Source organism: Lichenostomus cassidix, chromosome Z (genome assembly GCF_008360975.1).
Source record: "Lichenostomus cassidix isolate B80296 chromosome Z, HeHo_3.0, whole genome shotgun sequence".
Taxonomy (NCBI): Eukaryota; Metazoa; Chordata; class Aves; order Passeriformes; family Meliphagidae; genus Lichenostomus; species Lichenostomus cassidix.
This window is the reverse complement of record NC_139511.1, coordinates 23,487,263-23,501,836: the sequence shown is the minus strand read 5'-3', so window position 1 is coordinate 23,501,836 and position 14,574 is coordinate 23,487,263. Positions and strand designations below refer to the sequence as shown.

At 40.6% G+C, this 14,574-nt stretch overlaps 1 protein-coding gene across 1 annotated transcript in view; it reads left to right on the top strand.

The window, feature by feature from the left end:
- UGCG (UDP-glucose ceramide glucosyltransferase) overlaps positions 1–3,430 on the top strand; it is a 35,467-nt gene extending 32,037 nt beyond the window's left edge. Inside the window, exons 8-9 of the mRNA XM_085043594.1 lie at positions 28–217; positions 979–3,430. Coding sequence (XP_084899720.1) covers positions 28–217; positions 979–1,149 — 361 coding nt within the window. The 3' untranslated portion in view covers positions 1,150–3,430. The remainder of the gene's footprint in view (positions 1–27; positions 218–978) is intronic.
- The last annotated feature ends 11,144 nt before the right edge of the window (positions 3,431–14,574 follow it).

The window sequence follows — 14,574 nt, the reverse complement described above, 5'->3', positions numbered from 1 at the left end:
CAAAACTGATTTGTTTGTCTTTTCTAGGTGGGCCAAACTACGAATTAATATGTTGCCTGCCACAATAATTTGTGAGCCAATCTCAGAGTGCTTTGTTGCCAGTCTAGTTATTGGATGGGCAGCTCATCATGTGTTTAGATGGGATATAATGGTATTTTTCATGTGTCACTGCTTGGCGTGGTTTATATTTGACTACATTCAACTAAAAGGTGTTCAGGTATGTAACTTTGTTTTCCTGGAGGTTATTAATATTACTGTTGCCATGAACTTCAGCAAAAAGCTAAGCTTAATTACAACCATAAAGTAACTCTCTTAGACGTGCAGTAAATTACAGGTCAAATCCTGTTATTTCTCAGTCGTCCAGCTTCAGTTATAGTAGCATGGAAAGGAGTAAGTGCTTTTGGTGGGAATTTTGTATTTTGTATCCCTCTTGCCTCTGACTAGCCTCTGGAAGTTTATCTGTCCCCTTAATTAAAATTTATGTTCCCAATCTGCTCTACATGGGCATATACACAAATTTTAAGCTCTTTTAACAGTACAAGAACAGAAGCTTTGTGGGATTTTATTTTGTGGAAGGTTTTTTTATTATTTAATTATATTTTGTTGTAGTTGTCATTTTGTCTTACATTAATTGAGGTACACGTGTACTCATACGTACATTTTTCACTTCATTTTGTTAATAATGGACAAGGAGAACAGATGTAACCTACTTCTAAGGCTTCAAAAAACTTTTAATATAGAAAGCTGTCATAAATGAGAACAGCATTTGTTCTCCTAATGCTGTAGAAAATATTTGATATGGGTATTTGTATCTTGAACAAGAAAATATTCTTGGCTTTTAAGGACGAATGTTATTGATATGTAAATCTGCATAGTAAGCTTTAGAATACTTTTATCTGTAAGAAAGGTTTTAAATTACTTTAAAATTTCTCTTGAATTATCAGTATGTTTAAATACTTTGTTTTTTAATATTTCTAGGGTGGTGCTCTGTGTTTTTCAAAACTTGATTATGCAGTGGCTTGGTTCATCAGAGAATCCATGACAATTTATATTTTCCTATCTGCTTTGTGGGATCCCACTATTAGCTGGAGGACAGGACGCTACAGATTACGTTGTGGAGGCACTGCAGAAGAAATTATTGACGTATAGCCACACATTTGTAACTGTGAATGTCAAAAATAGAAGGGGGAAAGAAAAGTATTATAAGTTGTTTATATCCTTTTAAGAAAATCTACCTTCAGTAGTTTATTACTTGTATGTTTGGTATCTGTTCTTTAATTTATTTTTGCATGGCACTTGCATCTGTGAAAATACATCTGTAGTCTTGGCCAAATGGTACCTTCCTCCTATGTACAAATAAAAATAGGGAGAATTGGTCCTGACATCTACTTTCTATTTAAATGCTCTGCAGTAGACTTTTTTTTGTAAAAAATATCCTCTGGGATATGAACAGCTTCTTACTCCTTGGTGTGCTAGTCTAGCAAATCTAGGGTTCACATAGCTATTTTCCAGCTGGATTGCACAAGGCTGTACCTAGTAAAATCACAGAGGTACAGCTGATTTTTGTTTTATCCCACTAAATTGAGCTAGTAATGGGACCTTGGGAAAGAAGCTCTGAAATGTTTTATGCCTACCTCTTGTAGTTGCTGCAGAACAATATGAATAGAAAGAGTAACCGCTTTGCAAAAACAAACTAAAGCAAACCTGGAGTCTTGTGTTTATATGTGTATAGGGAATATTTTAATCATTGCAGTAACCAAAAGTGGACTGAGTTTGATAAGAATGAGTTGGAAGGATTTACTGGTCAGGTATGTATTGTGGGCATCTTTTGGCCAAGTCTGATCTGGTTCTGTCTTGAACCTTGTTAAGCACTGTGCTGTAACTAGCCAAGGTGATCTCCTCAGTACTTCCATCCTTTTTTAAGGGGTGTTTGTTCCTGTGAGTGAATGCTTTCATGCTGGGGGGGGTGGGTTGGGTGGGTAGTGTGTGTGTGTGTGGGACATAGTAGGGGATAGAAGGGAGCAGAAACACATTTCAGAAACATTTCACACATGAGCTATTTTCTTACACAATGTCTTAAGAATGTAATTTCATGATGCAGGTATTTAATATCTTTTTAAGTGAGCATACATACCTATACTAGTCATAATTAAGTATTCAATTTCAGTAGATATTGTGAATATATTAAAGGGCCGAGTGAGTTTGCTGTTACTGATTAAAACTGTAGTCTTAATTTAGATATCAAACTAAGTTTACTCTTGGCTGTTTGCCTGTTAGTCTAGCCTTTAAATTGGACTTCTGTATTCCAGTGGTATGACTAAAAGGACTAGATTATAATGCATGCCATGTTCTTCCTTTCTCTGTTCCCTGTAGCTTGGTTTTCAACCTCATTGTGAAACTTCCTAATTTGTGGTGAACTGGACTTGTTTTCTTTGAACACTTTTTAATTGAAAAAAAGAAATCACAGCAAAGCTAGAGAAGACTGTTGCATAAGCCTTTTGTTTTCATAATTGTATTTATGCTGCTTTACTTTTCTTCATATGGAATAGCGTGTTGTCACCATGAACTTGAGCTTCTAATTACAAGGGTATGTCAACAAAGCAGCTTTAAAAGTTGGATGATGATGTGTAGCATATTAGCAATAATGACATGTATTTATAAAAATGGACTTTTTACCTTACTGAGCCAATTCCTTACCCATCATATGCTACACAAGTGTAATGTGTATGTATTTGCTGTAAAACATACTCTGGGCCAAGATGCTTCCTCCACCTTAATATCTCTTTTGCCTTATGGTAACATGGAACTTTTTTAATGGGCATTTCTGTATGAACAAAGGCTTGTGATGCATGCTTCATTCTTTTCATATGAATCAGGAAGAAGCACTTTTCCTGAGGAAAGTTTTACACTGAAACCTAGTCTAGTTGTGACCCACAAAATCATTCTTTTTTTAGTATTGTTTTTGACATGGTTGAATTTTACTGACAATGTTTGTATCTTCATTTGTTTCATGAAGTTTGATGCCATTCATTGCACTGCTAAAGTGAAGCTTAGCTTGCTACTTAGCTTTATGCTGATTTCTATGCAGGCAATGGAACAGAACCAAAAAAAAAAAAGGCTGAACTGACTTCATTTAAAAAAACTAGGTGGGGATATTTGTTTAACAGGTGCTTTGGTATTAGTAGAGGCATCTTTGGCTATGAAAAATAAAGCTTCACTTAAGCAAATAGTTTCATTTGGGTATTGTTTGGTTGATGATAAAATGGAAACCAACAGTGTCAAATGTTGTAGACAATGCTGCAACAGAACTTCAAAAAGTTATAAGCAGCTAATGTAAAGTTGTGTTGATCTACAGCTTTGTAGAATACACCATGTTTATTTAAATAATTGTCTTGTTTTTCCTTTATTTAAAAATAAATTTTGAATACAATCTGTTTGGAGTACTTTCCTCCTTTGTTCCATGCTGTTGCAATGTGACAGCTTTAAGTGTTTATGGCAGTTTTTTTAGGTTATATTTCTAATTAATCTTCACAGCACAGAAATGTGCCTTTCTTTCAAGTCTTTTTACAACTGCACCATCTCTTGGATTTTATATTTGACTGAAATTAACTCACATGTGCTAAATTGATTTTGAATTATCCTTAATTATTTAGAGTAACTTTAGTGTACAAAAATTTCACAAGTGAACAGCATAGTTCCCTATCTATTGTAACTAACCTAGATTCAGATTTTATAGATGATACCTTTGCCACAAAACATGCTGACATTGAGAAGTACTGTTGATCCTTTGCTTTCAGGTACAGTAACTAAAAGCACTCTGATCTTGCTCTGCCATCAAACTTGGCTTTTTTTGTCTCTTCCCTACCATTTATAAAGATCATGTGAATCTCAGTAAGAGACTGTGTTTATGAAAGTGTTTTTGGAATCCTGCATGCATGGCATAAACAAACACCGCTGGAATCACTTGAAAACTATTTGTAGAAACTTAAATGTTCCTGATTGTATTTTGTGCTCAGTATGTTTACAGCCACACACCACAATACTTAAATTCTCTTTCTTCAGTCTTTTTATTACTTTGCTGCCTACTGTTAAATAAGTTGTCATTTTATTCTGAACTCAGTTGGAATCTTTCTGACTTGAATTCCCTTTGCCACTCTTCTGTTTCCTCCTGAGTGCTGACTACCTGCATTTCCTATCAAGTCTGTTTTGACAGCTGGAAAAGCTTGTCTCTAACCACCTGTTTTCACAAATCACTTCTGCATGCTGTTTTCATTCATCTTAAAAGCTTTTAATCCTCACACCTAATTTCTGGCCATCTAGTTTTAAGGTGGGTTTGAGCTCCAGCTCTTCTTGGGTTGAACTGGTTCCGCAACAGCTGTAATACTGATGGTGGTTATTGAGGCTGAGGAAGACTAACATTTTATATGGTAGTAGATACACTTTCTGTAGTTATACAGAATGATTCCAGCTTATATAGTGCCTATACTTGTATGAATGGCACTGTATAGAATGGCAATAATTTCAAACTTAATCCATCTTTTGGATCTGAGAATGTGTTAGTTTTGAACTAATGGTCAGATTATATGGAATGGTTTACTATTTGGTTATTCAGAGTGAACACACAGGTTTACAATAGGTTTTTTCTTATGTCTTAAACTAAAATCTGTGGCATAGGCAGTACTTAATGTTATATTGCAATTATCTGGGTAGATGAGAACTTCCTCTGCAAAGTCAGCTCCGCTTTCATGTTGGCTTTGGAGAATATATGCAGGATTCCTATGTTAGTGTTGCAGAACTGCACTGTAATTGTAATCAGGGTCCTGGGATGTGCTTTTAACAAAAGCACAAATAAAATTTAACCATAAAACCATAAATAAAATTTAACCCATAAAAATTAACCAACCTAAAACACAACAAACAAGTAAAAAACCCCCCACCAAACCAACAAAACCAAACCAAGAAACCACTCACCACAGAACCAAAACTGTGCTGCATTTGTCTGTCCTGTAGATCCTGAGCTTTAGAGTTGGACTGCTTGAAAGGTTGTTACCTCTTCTGCACTGCACAAACCAATTTCTGTTCATAGCTATCACACAATTGAGAATAAGTAATAATTCTAACTGTTAGATTGACCACATTCTGCTTTTGCTTATTTGGCAAGTCCCTAAAGCTTGAAGTTTTCAATCAGCAGTTTAATGAAGTGCTTCAAGCCAGTTTAGCCACTGCTACTGATGCCTGAAAACAGGCTCCCTGAAACAGAGGCCAGGACAAAAATAGGAATATAAAAGCAGACAAATTTATTCAAGGTACATTCGGGCAAGCAAAGTCCCCCTTGGGGATTACACCCAAAATGGACACTGGGTCACAAACTCTTCACCTTTTATAAGTTCTGTGCTATTAGTGTATTGGTCCCTAATTCTCCAGTCACACCTTCAGGTGATGATACTGACTGCCCCAGGCCCTGCTCCCCCCATTTCACAGTTGTTTTCATATTTTGGGCCCTAGGGTAAGGAATATGTCCTTGAACCTCTATTCTGAGGGATTTGTTTTGGCTAAAGGAGCTGGGAAGAGAGGTTTTTAACACTTTATAAGAAGCACAGAACTACACCAAGTTACAGATACATGAAGAGTAAAATACTAGAAATTATTACGGCACACTATGATTGTGTTGAAGACTGTTTCATGTGGAAATTTGCTGTTGACTGTGATGCAGACCTTTGCTGAAAGTGTTTCTTCGCAGCAGTTTCTAATGACAGTTGGCTCTGTTTTTAAGTTGTACCTGGAATCAGTGTCCAATTCTCCCTTCAAATCCATCATTAAGCATAAGCATACCAGCCAGGGTTGTGGATCCTAAGGCTTTGCTAATGTTCAGCTATAACCTTGCAAGTTTGTGTCCAGTGAGTTTCCTTTTCAAAGGCAGTTCTAGGTTAGTGTCCTGCAAATGTTCTAGCTATGCTGAAGCCTTGCAGAATGTATCTGAAAGGAAAAGTGTCTAACAACTCTTAAGTGGAAGATGTTTGTGATGCATATCTTCACACTTAGATGAGGTTAAAATGACTAGCCATCTTAATCCTGTAACCTAAGAGACTGTAAAAAGTAAAGTATTTTCAATGTTTTCAACACAGTTTTTGGAATGCTTTATTTCTTGAATTCTTACCAGATCAAAAGTGGACTGGTGCTAATGTGCGGTTTGTGCTTCGGTGTGAATGTGCCTCTTCCTTTTGATCTGAATGAGATCTGATTTTTGCCTAATTGTTGGTGTGACTGCAGATGCTCAACTAAGAAGTGCAGACCAGGCAGCTCTGCACTGGACGTTTGTAGATTGCTGGTTCTTTCTGTCTCATCCCTCCACACTCTGCCCCAACATTTTTTCCCTGTTTCAGACAGGAAGGAAGTGCCTCAGCCAAGCCCATGTGCCAGCTGGAATTAATGGCCATTTTATATGCAGGCAATTTGTGGGTAAATAGGAGAGGTCAGGCTCATGTGACTGTGCAGGAAGCCAGTAAGCTCACTGGGAGCACAAAGCAGGACCTGTCAAAAGAAATTCCTTCACTGGGCTTTGACATGAAGCGAGTTATTATTCTTGACTTTGTCTTTGCATCCTCTGGGTGTGTGTAAACTTAGATCTACTCACAGGGTGCATGTGAGCTCAAGCCAATATGAAGCTCTGCTAGCCCTCCCCCCTGCCTTTACTGTATGAGTAGCTTTTCTTCTTTTAAGGCTTGCCTGTTGCCTGGGAGAGTGTATTTTTACGTGCTCAACAGTAGCTTATTTGTTGGTGGCAATAACTTTGCCCTTTCTCTGATACCAAAACGCTGGGAGAGGTGCTGAGACAAGAAAAGACCTGTAGAGTACACATGTAAAATGCAGTAACACATTCAAAAGTGACTTCCTAACCCCAATAGAAATGAGAAAATAGAAAGAATGAAGCCTTTGGGAGAATCTGTTGGTACATATAATTTTTATTTTTCTATTTCATATACATACACTGTGTATATAAAGGTATATGTGCATACATTTTTATGTATGAACTTTATATATACGTGTGTGTATATATATATACATATATATATATATATATACACACATACTAATGCCAAAATTAAACCTTTTAAGAAGCCTTGAATTTGACAAGCCTGTTCTTTCAGTGGGTGGACCATGCAGGTAAAATAATGATTTTCTAGTATAAAAAGCCAGCAGATCAAAGTTAAATAAATCATGAGCCACTGGGTCTAGTATCCAGTTCCATTTCATGTCTCAGTAAGCAGACAGAGGAAAGCTCAAAACCTGTAATTTTTCTTCTAGACTCTTTACTTATAAGCTTGAACAATGTTTTATTCATCTAGGCTTTTGCATCTTCCACTGAGAGAGAGTTCAGGGACTCTGCTTCCTTAGCTGGCAGCCCCCCAAATCTGAGCAAGGCAAGGCACATACTTCTGTCACTTGCCTCCTTTCTGTTCAGTTTCATTGTCTTCTGCCCTTCCCTTTTGGGACAACTGTTTTGCTCCTGAGGGTCTTAATAAAGGAGTTTTCCCAAGGAGAGAAACATGTGGGAAGGAGAAATAACAGCAGTGAGAGGTAGAACTGTAGTGAACGCAGTGTTAAATGTCCCTGTCACTAATGCTGCAGAACGAAGTATGGGCAAATCTGGCCAGTTTTGCAACATATTGGGTAAGAAGGGAGAGTGAAAGAGGTGAAACTTCGAGAGATACTTTGAGAGTTTTTTAAGAGTCCTTGCTTAGAGAGAGGCTGGAGACCACTGAGATATTGCTCAAGGCTAGATATCTGGGATAAGCTTGTTTCTGTGAATTTTATGGGGCTTTCAGCATGATCTGTTTAAGGGTTACTTTGTATGGCTGGAAAAGGAGGAAAGCATGCCAGCCAGGATTGCAGCTCACTCTGCAAGACATGGCGACTTGCACCTGTTTTCTCTGGATTACAGACACTCAGAGGTCTTCTTATTTTGGCTTCCCATGTCTTGAGGCATTCAGCTTGCACTCCTGCAGATGACTTGTAGGACCAGGACAGCTTGTCACTGTTGGGCCATTAGCTGAGCAGGGAGGGAGCTCCAGCAGGAGCAGGCAGGTTTGGATTTTCCCCACGTTTGGGAATGTCTGCAGCCATGGAATTTATTTGAGGTGATAATGTTAACTCTCAGATGGTATGGTGTGGTATGGTGATGACTGTAAGTGAAAGGTCTCTGCTGATGCTGTGGGACTGGGGAATCCAACAGCAGACAGCATGTCAGGCAGCAAGAAGGCAGATGTCAGAAGGAGGGTTGGTCTGTAAGAACTATGCTGGTGGTATGAACTAGGAGCCCTCTTACTAGAATAGCTCAGGCTTAAAATGTTGGTGTGTTTCAGGCATCCTCCTGCAGTGAGGAGTGCACATGGGTGTGCAGTGTGTCTTGTCTGTGTGCTGACTGACTCAAACGATCTCATCACAATGCGTCAGCAATATGCAAACTCTGCTAGGAGTCAGCAGTCATATTTGACATTCATATCTGTATGTGTGTACATAAAAACAATCTTTCTGCAGCCAGAATACAACTACATAATATTTTCATGCTTTGCCTGACGAACAGATTGCTTTTGTATGCAACAGGTGATGACTAAAGAGATTATTTAATTTAGTTTAAAGACATAGCTAAAATGAACATCAGAAGTGAAATGTGTCATTTCCAGCCCTCTGTCCAGTGATTAACAGAGAAGCTGGTGCATTACTGCCTCAGGCACTCTGTTGCTGTTGAACAGTGGATCTCTTCTTTATGAACATATAAAGTAATAAACCAAGTCTGTACAGCAGGAAGGGCTGCTGTGCATATAGTCCGTCTCAAGACTGGATTTTTTGGGTCACAGCGAAGTAGCTTATGGCCAGAGGCAGAATTATGCCAAGAAGCCATGTGCCCACTGTGTTCGCAATGTCAAAATGCTACAGGTATCATGGGGAAATTGCCTTTCAAGTCCTTCAAATGGCTTGGCATGGGGGGTAATGGCTGTTTTGTAGGATCACATAAGCCAGTTTTCTGGCCACAAAATTATGCTATTTTGCGCTGCATGAGTAGGTAGCATTTCCTGCTGTTGTTTCAAGTCTAAACACAATTTATATCCCAAAGGAAAGTATCTCAGAGACTAAAGGAGACCTTTTTTTGTAAAGTTTCTTTTCCTCCTCCGAAATCCAGTAGCTTTCTCCTCTAAAAAAGCATTGTGGAGTCTGTCTAGTTTATAAATCCCAACATCATGGGGTATTTTTCCCCTTCTAGGCTGTGAAATGTTTTGAGCTTCACAGTCCCCAAAAAGTTGATGTTGTCATAAATAGGCTGGACACAGTTTTCTTCCTTATTCCAGGTGGCAGATAGGAAGTGTCTGAAGGGACTGAAGCTCTACCATTTCAATGCTCCACACCATGCTGCCTTCATCTGGTTTGTACTGCAGCCACTTCTGATGTCTGCTGCACCTGTGAGAGCCATTTGCTCCCATTGCAACACTGCAATCAGTGGATAAATGCATTTCCTCCCCTCAAGGGAAATTTACCATCTCCTCCCTGCTGTAAGCAACTGATGAAAATCAGAGGGCACTAAAGGGCACATTCAGTTCCAGGCTGGAGAACTTTATCTCCATGTACCACAGTGTGCAGATGGTGCAAGTCTGATACACTGATGCTTGGCAGTCCCTTTTTGGGGACTGGCTCCTTCCAAGGTGGTAATAAAAGGGACTGGGGGGGAGGGGAAAGTATTTGCTTAACATTTATTCAGAGATAAATATGTTGTTTGGAAAGTCTTGCTATAGTATTCCTGTGAAAAAACAGTCCTGGCTGCACATGTCCAAAACAATGTTTCCAGTTTCTGGGCTCTTCTCCATATTTAGCTGAAACCTATTGTTTTGAGGGGAGACAGGTGTGTCACTACCCACTTCAGTTTGATCAGATTGACTAAATCACACATGTCCATTTTCCTTTGTGTGCCCAGTTGATAGATACTAAAGTTCTTTTTCTCCTGGATGGTCTATTTAAGTCCTTTTGTGACAAGCTCACTTTGCTTAATTACTGTCTTGGTATCCTTTAGGACTACTCTACAAGTATCCAAAAATCCATAGGTAACAAATCACTGTGTGACAAAGAAATTTCTACTTTGCACCAGAGAGGGTCTGTGCCACCACAAGGATCTCCTCAGTAAAAATGAGTACTGGATTTTTCAGTGGAAGATAGGTAATCTCTGCCGCTGCAAACAGCACCAAACAGCCTACTATAAGCATTCTTGCAGCCCAAGAATGTCTTGCTCCCTGGTCCATTTCAGAGTGGGTGTGTGAGCAGCTGTTGGGAGCCATGCTACTCTGCTCCCCACAAAGAATTAAGGGTTAATCTTTTACTCCCAGAGTACCTGAGGTTGGAAGGGGCCTCTGGAGACCTAGCCCAGGCCCCCTGCTCAAAGCAGGGTCAGCTAGAGAAGGTTGCTCAGGACTGGGTCCAGCTGGATTTTGAACATGAAGAGATAAAACTCTCTGGCCACCCTGTGCAGCCACTCTCCTAGTGAGAGTATTCCAGAAAGTTCAAAAGCAATCTCCTGTCTTTCAGTTTGTGCCCACTGGCTCTGATCCTGGCACTGTGACCACTGAGAAAAGTCTGCTTCCATTTCCTTTACCCTCATCAGGTATTTGTACATGCAGATAAGATGCCCTTGAGCTTTCTCTTCTCCACACTAAGCAGTTCCCAGCTCTCTCAGCTTCTCCTCAAGTGTCACATTTTTCAGTTCCTTCATTGTGCTTGTGACATTCCCATGGACTTGCTTGAGGAGTTGTGACCTCACCAGTGCTGAGTAGTGGGGAAGGATCACGTTTCTCGACCAGCTGTCATCACTCCTTTCTTGGCAGCCTGACACCTTTTGCCTTCTCTGTGACGAGGGCACACTGCTGGCTCAAGTGCAACTTGGTGTCCATCAGGACCTTCAAATCCTTTTCTATCAAGCTGCTTCTCAGACCATCAGCACCCAACCCAGCTGTTCCCCTCTGGGTTCAGGATATGAAACTCCTCCTTGCTGAGCACCATGAAGTGCCTATTAGCTCATTTCTCCAGCCAGACCAGGCCCTTCTGGGTGACAGCATGACCTCTTGGCTACCATAGGTATATCAGCATGGTGTAAAAACAGAGCATGAATCTGAAGTAATTTTACTTCAGTACAAATAGGGAAAAAAAATCTATTAATCTGAAACAAAAGCAAAATGTCCCCTCCTTGGTCTGAAATGGACACAATGCAAATAGATTGCTGATTGTAACTATTGGCTATTACAATTGGCTTCATCACTAATTCCTAAAATAATTGGGTAAAAAAATAAAATAACTTAGTTTTGCTAATCTTGATACAGGCATCTGGGCACAGATTCTGGGTGTCTTCATTGCATATTGGATGTGAGTCATCTTGTCTGGCTGAGGGAATCAACATGTGCTTCTCAACAAGCATTCCTCTTTGCCCAGCGCCTCCAGTCTCTCTGCCAGGTTTCCCTCTTTACCTGCCCAACCTTCCCCATGCCAATATCTTATTTCTAGGTTTCCCAATGCTGTTGTCTGACCCCCAGGTTTGCTCTCTCTGTTCTCGCTTCCCATTTCTTCCCTCCCAGCCAAGTACAGATGCAGGCTGCTGCTCCCTGCCCAACAACACATCCATGGGAGTGAGCTGCATTTCATCATCCCTGGGCCTGGGGCAGACTGGCATGGCTCTCTCCACCTTTGCTCTTCTCCATTTCTAGAAGGCATCACTTTGCACAGAAGCCAACCATGGATGTGCTGCTGGTGGGGACCCTCCAGGAGGATTTGCATGTGCAAAGAACCTGATCTGTACCAGAGGACAAATTTAGAGGCAGCTGTGGTGCCTTGATGGCCACCATCCTGCTGACCACCAGTCCATCCCACTGCTTCCATGCCTGGGGGGATGGTGACCAGGGAAATGGGCAGCACATGTGGTGTAGCACAGCTTTCAGCTGAGCTCAGGGTGCATCCAGCCTCTGTGCCAGAACTCACTGCTTAAAACCTAGTAAGTGTAGTCAGGGACTGCTGGGATGTGGTCCTGGATGCTCTGAGGATGCTTAGAAGCAGGAAGGAAGGCAAGTTGGAGAATAAAACAAAGGATTCAGCTGCTGTCTTCTGTGTTGTGTTTTTGTCTGGCTATCCTGGCACTCAGAAAGACGTGCAAGGAGATGCTAGGTGTCCAGCATCTAACACATGCCCCTGGGAACTGCAACTCTCTTTGTTTAGGCAAACAAGCATTCCTGCTGGTCCTCCAAGAGCTGAGGTGCTGGACATGGGCTCCTGAGCTTGACAAGGCACTGCAGATTCTAGGCCTTGAAATCCTTCACAGCAGAAATCTGAGCATCTGCCACAATCCAGGCACAAGCACAGCTGGGCACTGGCCACGGAAACCAGACGGTCACTGAATGTCCCCCAACTGTGCTGGCAGCAGGGATTGGTAAACCCTTTGTAAAGCTGTTTCAACAAACTAAATCTAATCACAAAGCAGGGGAAGTAGTCAGGTTTGGGTCTGGGCAGCTTTGGGGTGGATTTTTTGTTTGTGTATTTGTTGCTTTAAAGTTGGAAGAGCTCAGTGAAGGGTCTGATGGCTGTTGGAGGGAAGCAGCTGCAGCAGCCAACACCAGTATAAGATGCAGTAGGCTCACACCCCCAGACAGCAATGCCTTTAATGGCTTAGCACAGATTTCAGTGCACATGCTGGGTTTTGCATGTTGGGTTAAGTGATTTACGTTTTATGACTGGCCATTAAAGCAGCAGCTTAGTCATAAAATGTATTAAGCTGTGGGAATTTGAGTTGCGTATTGGATTAGTTTTAGCTTTAAGCCAAAACCTTGTGCATATTGTGTCCATATGCATTATACACACTTTCAAATGAAATATATTGACTTCATATTAATGACTAATTTGTGTTCTTTAGCAAGATACACTTGAAATAAATTAAAATAACCATGATGTGGGATTTCTTGATCATAGTTTGTGCATGTAAATAGAAAAAAAAGAGAAGAAAATATGCTTTTAATAAACTTCCTCCCCTTCATTTTGTATTAAATATATGACATTTTTTTTTAGTAAACGAAAAATTTGTAGATTTCTATGCTTACCTGTGTGCTGTCTGGGTGTGTTTGCATTCCTACTCGCTAGAAAGACCTTTTGTTCAAACACAGTATTCTTTCAGGAAGGTACCATATATTACAGAAATATAAAACCCCCATGTTCTTAGCTTTGAATTTCTCCACAAGGTGGTACATCCTATTCCTGAGAAGTGTTATTTTTTATCTGGCAGCTCCAGGGTTGGATTCCTCATTGTCTTAATTTGTTCCAACGTGAAAGAGAGGGAAAGAGTATAAAACGCTGCCATTTTGAATCTAGTACCCTCCACTCTCATTATTCTGGTTTGACTGACCAGAATGACTAATGGTGCATAAGGCAGTGGATGTGTCCTCTCTGTGTCTTGTTTGAATGGTTATAGTGGTATTTGCCAGCTGTGTTATTTGGAATTAGTCTTTTCTAGCTATAATTGCTGTTTCCTAACCAATGTCTTTATTGAGACTAGCCTTTCTTAGGTCTCCTTGTTTGCAAATGTCTCCTCTAGATTTACATCACTCTGTGTGTGTACCTTGGACTTGCTCTTGTTCCCTGCTCAGGGAGGAGCACAAAGTTTTGTGTCTGTTCTGACAAAGTGATGCATAGAAAATGACATATGCTGATGAAGTTGGACAAAGCCCATGGACATTGCCACAGGAGGAGATGAACATTTTTTTTATTGTAAACACATGTGGCAAAATCCTACAAACTTACCACAGCACTACATTAATGCCTGGGACAACAAGCAGTGAGAAAACCATGCTGTGGTATTTGCTGTGTACCCATGGAGGTGGCTGCACCCTGCAAGAGCAGGGACCAGGCTCAGGACCTTGAGGCTTCATTGACATGTAAGTGAATGCTGTGAAGACCCAAAGCCTCCGCTGTGCATCATCACAACCCATGAGGTGTAACTTCCTCCCAACAATCTCAGAACCATAATCTGAGCCAACACAAACTGAAACTAAGGGCTTTGAACTCATACCATGTACTATGCTGTTTTTTTCCTAGGCTGTTTTTGGTATTATTTTTATTCTGGGTATTTACTCTTGATCCCCATGAAAGGATTTTGAATTAGCTTTTGGACTTAGATGTACTTTGCAGATATCACTGTTCCCTTGCCTATTTCCTGCATTGTTTCTTTGGTGGCTGAACAGCTACGTGATGTGGTAAGGTTTTCCGAAAGCCTGCTCTAGTACCACTGCACACTGTTGTTTTTCTCGTTAGCAGCCCTTTCCCCGTTCATCCAAGAGCACAGCTCTGATGCTGTGTATGTGCTTTTGCCAAGAGCCAAGCTTGGGAAGTGGAGCCTGTGGGACATGTGGTGCCATGGCCACTGTGGAGCTGGGGACATGGGAGTTGCTGAGCAGGTGGTGCAGTGTGTATTTTGGGAAGCCCAGGGCAAACAGCCATTCCTCAGGTGTGCTGCTTCCACGTTTAACTAACTGTATGTAAACTTTGAGCAATCTCAAA